Below are 9,134 nucleotides of genomic sequence, written 5' to 3' on the forward strand. Positions count from 1 at the left end.
GTGCTTTGTGCAATTTAATAAGAACAAGTTTACAAACCTCACACTCAAAATACTCAACAAGCCTTCAGTGTAAAGAAAATACCCCAGGTGGGCTGAAAGTTTCATGCTGCATGTAGTCACAAGAAAAACATTTTCTAAAATAGGAATCAGAGAATTTCTGTCTCCGTTTTTAATGGTTCAAGATAGTGATGAACAGTTGTCCTTTGTGATAATTGGATGCTGTTTTTCTATGACTGATCATGAAGAATCCATTTCCTAATAAGGGCTAAAGTCACCCAGAAAGAATTGCCCGTTAAAGGGGATATTTGGTTAAAGTAAATACATTTTTAAAAATACAGAGGAAGTAATGTCATATTATGTCTTAACTTTTTCATATTATGTCTTGAATATTAAGGGGATTAAATTATGTACCTAAGCACATTTAGAACTGAGGAAAGTATAATAGAGATTTTTATTATATTTAATTTTGTTTTACAAAAGTAGCTCTCTAAACTTAAGGATGAATTTCTGTTATGTAGGATGATTCTCAGCTGAAAAGTTTCCTTAGGGCTTGCTTTATGTCTTTGTTTCTAAGACTGTAGATAAAAGGATTCAGCATGGGTGTGGCTACAGTGTACATCACTGAAGCTATTGCAGTGGCCCTGGAGTTTTCAATAGCAGCAGAACTAAGATAAACCCCGAAAGCTGTACCATAGAACAAGGAGACCACGGAGAGGTGAGATCCACAGGTGGAAAACGCTTTATATTTCCCCCTAACTGATAAAATTTTCAAAATGGAGGACACAATCTTCGTGTAAGAGAAAAGGATCCCAATGAGTGGAATAGCACCCAAAATTCCAATTGTTAAATACATGACTAAGTCAGTGAGGAATGTGTCAGAACAAGCAAGTTGGATGACCTGATTAAGTTCACAGAAAAAATGGGAGATTTCCAATTCTGTACAGAAAGACAAATGCAAAACCATTAAAGCATTTAATACAGAGTGCAGAAATGATAATACCCAGGAAGCCAGAAGAAGGAGGCCACAGAATCTTGGGTTCATGATGACAATATAGTGCAGTGGGTGACAGATGGCCACAAACCGGTCATAGGCCATCACTGTCAATAGGAAGTTGTCTAAGACCGCAAAAAGCAAGAAAAAAAACATCTGGGTGATGCAGTCTTCATATGTAATTACTTTGTTCTGCCCTTGGATGTTCATCAGCATCTTTGGGACGGTGGTGGATGTGAAACAGATGTCAGTAAAGGAGAGGTTGGAGAGGAAGAAGTACATGGGTGTGTGGAGGTGGGAGTCTGTGGTGATGGCCAGGATGATGAGCAGGTTCCCAGTGATGGTGACCAGGTACATGGAGAGGAACAGTCCAAAGAGGAGGGGTTGCAGCTCTGCCTCTTCAGAAAGCCCCAGAAGGATGAATTCTGGAATCTGAGTGTGGTTTCCTGATTCCATGGAGCTGATGAAACTACTGGGAAAGAGAAAAGAGCACTGTAAACTCTTCCATAAGCGGATAACAATGGTTTATGGGATATATTTTCATTTAAAATTTAGACAATTAATTAATTAATCCCTGTTAATATCTGTATATCTCTTTTTCTTGATGTTCATGTACTCAATATTCACTTTGATGCTGAAACTGTCAAGCTGTCCTTTCTTCTAATACCACCTTTCGCCTAAAACATTATATTTTTCTACAAATTCCTTAAGACTGAATGCCAGTTCAACAAATGTGTATGACCTGATATTTTATGCCAATTGTTTCTGAAAGTTTTGGGAACCTCAGTGAAAATATAAAATTCTTACCCTTATTTGATGTGAACAGCAGAAGATGCAAATTTTGAACTCATCCCTTACAGAGGTAGCAAGAATGAAGGAATTTGGAAGTCACATGTAAACAATTGGTCCAATTGACTCATGAAGCATGAAAACAGCAGTCATGTCTGGAACAGAACTCTCCTCCATGTACCAATATTCAACTATATAAGTTTGAGAGACCAGCACTTGCCCAGGGACAAAATTCAGAGGGTTATGGAGGAAGGAGGAATAGAAACAGGAAACACAAAGAGGCAGCGGGATCAGTTATGGTACATCAAGGAACAGCACTGGATGAGTTAAATCAGAATGTGTGTGATTTCTTGAATGATGGTCAGGTCTGTAAGCCACGTAATTTAAAGTGAGATGTAAACCAGTTATAGAGTAACAAGAAATGCTTCTTAGTATAATCACTTCTGATACAGAGGCTTATAGCAGAAACCTGAATGCAGTAAGGATGCTAGTCACAAGCAGGGCACGTTGTACAGAGACAGCGCCTGTGCTCCCCCCGACACGGGACTATTCCTCACCCCTCGGACACCACGGTGGATGGTGTAACTGAGGTGCAAAAAAGGAATCTGGACTGAAATTGTATTTTAAAATGATGGAAATATGGGATCAGATGGTTATGAGGTTGTAAAAGACTCCATGATTGAGAACTTTCGGGTCATTTAGTAGTTTTGTATGTATTATTATAACACAAAACGTTACAGCATATCCTATTATATTATGCTGATGTGCTAAGTGGTGCAAATGAGCAAGCACTTGACTACTCGTCAAAAGCTAGGCATTTACAAAAGTTAGGCATTACGGAGGAATCTAAAGGCAGTCCTGGTGATCTGCTTCCCAAATGTCACAACCTTGAGAATCCCAAAGCCCAGTTCTACTCTGCACACTTGGGTTCATCCAGAGTTGGAGCTGACTTGGTGACAGCTGACAGCATCAACACTGTTAAATGATAGAATGTAAAGTTATCCGTATATACTAATATAATGTATATGAATGGTATGTAAGTCAGCCTCCCACAAAAGTTACTCTTGCCTCAGTTTCTAGGTGATATAGTATTTCCCTTTTTGGACAGTAAAGGGCAGCTTAAGGTGTCTGCTCAACGTGTATCTCATTTACTGATAACTGCTCCTGCTCTCTCCACATTGATCTATGATGGTGTGTTATGGATGCTGAGACAATTCAATGACAAAAAAGTACTAAAAATAAAATCAGTTTCACTCTCCTATGAGAACTGAGTTGAGAGTCAATAATCCAAAACCAGATCTTTGGGTATTTCAAAAACCAGTAATCCCTTTAGCAGAGATTTTATTTCAGGCCATCTTCTGCCATGTGACAGAAAGCCAGTCTACTGAGAGGAAGGAAGGAATGAAGGAAACAAAAGGGGGAGAAAGGAAATTAGTACAAGCTTTGTATAATCAGAGAAAGGAAGGTTATATTACCAAGTTCTAAACCCCACTATACCAAAAATGTAAAAATAGTGGACTTAACGAACTAGATAAATATTTTAATATATGATGTAAATGAATTCCTATCCTCACATTATAAATGAAATATTAAAATAGATTAATTGATTGAAATATTCATATGTAGAATATGGCAGAGAATTTAAAAAATAACTTATCTTCATTCCTTTTCAAAAATTCAGGGCATTGAGGTGTCATTTTGATATTAAATACAGTGATAGTTTAATATACTTGTCACATGCTAGTGGACTCTACAAGCCTTAAAACAATAGTAATGACATAAATTCTCTATAATCTCTTCCAGAAAGCAAGAGCAGAAGGAATATTTCCTAATTCATGCTGTGGAGCTAGCAGTATTCTAATATCTAATCCAGTAGTCCTGGTGGGATAGTGAATTATCATTAAGCTGCAACATCAAGATCAGCAGTCTGAAATCACCAGTCTCTGCATGTGAGAAAGTTGAGGCTTTCTGCTCCATCGACTGAGTCAAATCTTGGAAACTCATGGGGACAGTTACATGCTGTCCTACAAGGTCTCTATGAGTCAGAATAGATTTGAGGGCAGTGAGTAATATCAAAACCAGATACAAATATATAACAAAGGAAGACTATCATTCAATATTACCCAAGACAATAAATGGAAAAACCTTCCACAATTACTAAATAGTTGAATCCAATAATGTATGACAAGAATAATATATTACAACTAAGTTATATTTATTCCAGCAATGAGAGAGTGGTTCAGAATTTGAAAATTAGTTTATATAACATCCTACATCAACCAGTTAAGGAAAAACTGATATGTAGAAAAACTAAACATCAACTAAAGACAAGAATTCATAAAGTTAAATCACAGTAAGCATTTGATAGCATTCAAAACTATTACTTACTTTTTAATTTCCCCCAAAAAATGTTGAAAAAAGTTTTAAAAGCTTGATAGAGTACATCTATGAAACTTACCACTAGGGTCATGGTTAATTGTGAAAATTTAAACATTTTCCCCTTTGGATTCATAACAGGGCCAGGATATCCTCTCTTAAAACTCTTATTTAAAAGCAAAGCCTAAGAAGCACAGTAACAAAATTTTACAAATAAAAAATCCTACAGACTGAGAACGAAATAAAACTGTCTTTGTTCACAGAAGACCTCACTGTCTATGTAGAAAACCCGAAGAAACAGCCACAAACAGAAACTAATAAGGAGAGCAAAATGATAGCTTGCAAAATAAAGATATAACCACCAATAAATTTCCACATAACAATAATGAACAGTAACATACCAAAATGAAATTCTGGTCCATGGCAATAATACATCAAAATACAAACAAAATTCATAGTCAAAAACTACATGATACCGGTGAGAGAAATGAAAGGACCGTATAAATAGACATTCTCTGTTCATGAATAGGAAGGATCAGCAACACTGTGAAATGTAAAATCTTCCCAACTAGATCCATATACTAAATGCACTTCTAATCAAGACCTAAACCAGTGTATAGCTATTGACAAACTGATAGATGAAGTTGATACTTAACCCTTGTGGTCTTCTTCCCCAAACCAAGAAATCAAAATTAAAATACTTTTAAACTCCCTAACTTCAATCTCGTCATAAAACCAACATCCGACAAATACCAAGTGAGAGACATTTTACGAAACAGTTAACCAACACACGTCAACAAATATCAGGGTACCTGTCACAGCCACAGGAGTCCACGGAAGTCTAACAAATAAATACAGGATTCTGGATAGAGATGATAATAGGCATCTAAGTGACAGGTTTATGGGAAGTGTCTTTACTGTATTTGTAATTTTTCTATTAAAAACCAAACAAACCTGCTATCTCTAGAGCTTCACCCATGCTGCATTGCATGTCACAAAGAACATAAGAAAACACATAACCAAGAGTCAAGAGAATTACCAACAATGACAAAATACAACAGAGATAAAATCCCAATGTGAAAAAATAGCCAATATTAAAACACACTAATAATCATATTGACACAAAGTAGAGAGATCAAATGACAAGATTTTAACCATTGAAGACAAATTTATCGTTTTAATTTACTATGGTCATCTCTACAATACTCTGCTGGATCACCAGGTTATTCCTATCTCTCAATCATGGTCAGAGACAGTAATGAGAATGAGAGTTCCTGCTGGGGATGGCAGGGGGCCTAGATGAGGGCAGGGAAGAGGATAAGAGGGATCTGGTATCAAGAAGTACAAGAAGGAAAAAAATGTTTTGAAGCTGATGATGTACAACATTGCTTGATAAGACTGAGCTATGGAATGGTATGATGTCTGGATTGGGTCTTAACACAATTGTTTAAAAGAAGGAAAAATACATTACAATAAATTAGCATTAGAAAAACTGTTGAAAGTGTAAAGTTAAGTAAAAATGTTAATATTAGTCATATGCAAATACCTTGAAAACCACAAGCTGTTAACTTGACCCAGAGTTCACTACTTGCCTTGGCCTAGAAAAATCACAGTTTTAACTGCATCTCTTAAACCCAAATTCTGATTCTAATTTTATGGAAGACTTTAAAAAATAAATAACTTTTTAATATTTTAAAATAAACAAGTAAAAAGTAATTAAAAACATCAAGCTGCCTCATATTGCTTGGTCAATTTTGGATGTATTATTACTCAAATCTTCAGATGCATCTCCCACTTCTACTGTGCTTTTTCCACTCTTCATCTCTCTGCGGGTTTCAGGGCAGCAGGAGTCTGCTCTGCACATGGACCAGAGAAATGTCTCCAAAGGCAAGTCTGACTGCAGATAGACTGTGCTGCTAATTCTGCCTCAGAGTTGTCCTTCCTTAGGCAAAATATACAGCTTCGTGTTACATAGTTGCTGCCTGCCTGTCCACACTCATGCTTCACTTTCCAGTCCTTGCTCTCATTGTTCATCAGTTATTAATTATTATGTGAAATTTCAAATGCACACCTTATGGTTTCAATAATCCCAACATTACTGCCCTCCTGTCTCCTCCTTCAGAGCTCAGTGTGACCATTATCTCTCTGTGAAACCTTCACTAAAATTCCCCAGGAAGGACAGCAACAATATGATCCACTTCAGTAGGATTGCAGAGCCGGGATAAGCACGCACTTACCGTCTGTTCCCTTACGGAGAATGTCAGATACGGGAAAGAAGGGAAACTGTCTACCAGGCTATAATTTAATGTTAAATAAGAGTTTTGTGAGTGACTATGTGAACAAACATTTGAATGAGGTTAAGAGACACGTGAATGCAGTGCAGCAAGGAAGGCTGTTGAGAGAAGGAGGTTGCAGGAATGAGAGCCAGCACTGGGGAAGACAGATCAGAGAAAGAAGACATTGTCATGTAGCCAGAATCAGTCTCTACGGCCAGGAACTCTAACTTAGCAGAAAGTTATCTATTAAACTTGCTTTTATTTGTTATACCTGTTGATACGCCTACAGATAGTGCCAATAAGAGAGGGCCATCACGCATCACCAATCTCCAGGCACCTGCGATGATGTTGTAGCTCATCCAGAGAAGACTTCACCAGTGCTCTCTCTTCCATGTACCACTGCTAAAGGTAGATGTCATGCTGCCAGGAATAACATGGAGATGAACCCACTCGTGAGGCTTCTAGAAGGTACAATTGTGTTTTCTCATGCCCTTAGGTGAATCCAGTAGATCTGGGTCAGTGTAGAGGAAGTATTTACAGTCCTTTGGCTCTAGTGGAGGAAATCCCTTGTGCCTCATTAATGAAGTATTCTTTTGTCTTACATTCCCTCAGAATTGTATTTCTCTGGAGCTAAGAGAGGAAAATTCAAACTTTGGCCAGTTTGACCCTCAGGAGACAACATGGAGCTCCGTGTGCAGCTTTCTCCCATTGGACTGCTTCTTCTCAGAAGGTGGTCATCTCTATTGTGCTGTGTCTCCAGCATCCAGGGTAATGGCTAATGATCACTCTGAGATGCTTTTACTTCTCCAAAGACCTAAAGTACCGAAAGGACATCATTTACCAAGATGCTAGGTTTTTATGAAGCACTACTGATCACATACAGCCCCACCCCATCACTGCTCTATTTTTACCATGTCTTTTATTTCAATTAATTAACAATAGATCCTGAGTAAATGGAATGCCATCCCTGTAGGTAAGGTGTTGGAAGATAAGATGATAGGATATTCTCCATGAGTGTCTACACATCTATGGTTCATAATAGATAAAATGCCTAAATGTCTTCAGGTCTATACGATGGATCATACATAATCTTGAAATTTTAATTAATAATATAATATAATACAGTACAGTATAATATAATATAATAATATATCATAATAACATTTCACATACCATATCAATGTATTTCACATACCACATCAATAAATTCAAATTATACTATTATTTATGAAAATCATTTGCTAATTCAACTCAATGACACCTATTATCTGAAAGGGAATCTGTCCATCTGGTAGCTTTCTACTCTGTGAATGGAAAGAAGTATTGCAGAAGGATCCACTCTAGCTAAAGATGTGAGGAGAGAAGAAGGGAAATCTTTCTGAGGAGGAGCGACTTAAGGCAATGGACGGAGGATGGGGAGTGGAGGAATTGTCCCAGGGAAGAGGCTCCTCTGGCCTGATTAGTATCTGCTTCAGGGATCTTTTTGTACCTTTTACAGCTGAACTCCAGAATTCATTGTTCTGGTTTGGCCTTTTGGCATCAATTAAAGTCATACTTGCCTGATCAGTGCATGAGATGATAAAGATGTGGATGGGTCCCATCACAGAACCTGAATAAATGTCTGATATTAAAAGATACACAGGATTTGTACATGAATATCCAGTGCATTACATTCTGTGTTGTTTTCTATTCCTCAATTAGTTTTTTTTTTGCATGATTTTATACATTAATAATTATTAGGGTACTTAAAAGTATGTGGAAATTTTGAATTAATAGTTAATAGAACGTTGCCTCTTTTCCACTTCTCATATATAGCCCTCACATGTTGCTGGTGGGGAGAAAGGGTGCAAGTATTGTGAAGAACAGATTGTTAGTTTCTCCAAATGCTAACCCTAAGTTCAGCAAGTAACCAGCAATTCCACTGCTAGGTACTGCCCAAAAAGAATTAAAAAGAGGTGTTTAAATAAATACTGGCAAATGAATGCTTACAGAAGCAGTATTCACAAGTACTAACTGGAATAAACAATCCAAATGTCCATCAACACATGAACACCAGGTGGCCTTGACATAAAATAGATGATTGTTCCATCATTGAAAACCCATGAAGCAGGATTACATGACACAGAATGGCTGATTCTTGGAAACTTACTCCTAGTGAGGAAGAAAGCACATCCAACTCACTGCTGTGGATTCAGGTCTTACACAGAGTGACCTGTGGGGTAGAGCAGAACTCTACAGAGGTTCCTCAAACTGCCAAAGCTTTCTCTCATCAAGGAGCTGCTGCCTTGAGACTTCAAACCGCTGGAATTTAGGTTTGTAACTGTTAATTTGGTTTTGTGTCAACGTGGTTGAGCCAAGATTCTTAGTAGTTAGCAACTGGTGTTTCCCCTGATGTGACCTAATATAAAAAACTCCATGATGGAATTTACTGTGAGCAGTAAAGCAGATTGAAGAGGATTAGGGAGTTGATGGTCTCATTAGCCAAGTCTTAGCTCTGCTGCAATTGAAAAAATAGTTTCCACATGGGTGTAACCCACTCTTATATAAGCAGACTTAGTGGGCAGACTTGCCACTTCTCCCTTGATGGATCTGGATCCTACATCTGTCTCATTGACCCTTGAGCCAAGAGCTGCCATATTGCTTCACAATGTGGGATCTATCATTGACCTGCCCTAATGACTGCCAATCTTGGATTTTTTTAC

General features: G+C 37.6%; 1 protein-coding gene across 1 annotated transcript; it reads right to left on the reverse strand.

Annotated features, from left to right (window-relative positions):
* Positions 1 to 526: 526 nt before the first annotated feature.
* Positions 527 to 1,504, reverse strand: LOC142432317 (olfactory receptor 7A10-like). The gene has a single exon (XM_075537449.1). The coding sequence runs from the start codon at positions 1,445 to 1,447 to the stop codon at positions 527 to 529; it is 921 nt and encodes a 306-aa protein (XP_075393564.1). The 5' UTR covers positions 1,448 to 1,504.
* Positions 1,505 to 9,134: the final 7,630 nt, after the last annotated feature.

The sequence above is a fragment of the Tenrec ecaudatus genome, chromosome 1, assembly GCF_050624435.1.
Source record: "Tenrec ecaudatus isolate mTenEca1 chromosome 1, mTenEca1.hap1, whole genome shotgun sequence".
NCBI classification, from domain to species: domain Eukaryota; kingdom Metazoa; phylum Chordata; class Mammalia; order Afrosoricida; family Tenrecidae; genus Tenrec; species Tenrec ecaudatus.

What these genes read in the sequence shown, in the direction of transcription:
- LOC142432317 (XM_075537449.1), bottom strand. Translation starts at nt 1,447, where the DNA reads ATGGAATCAGGAAACCACACTCAGATTCCAGAATTCATCCTTCTGGGG.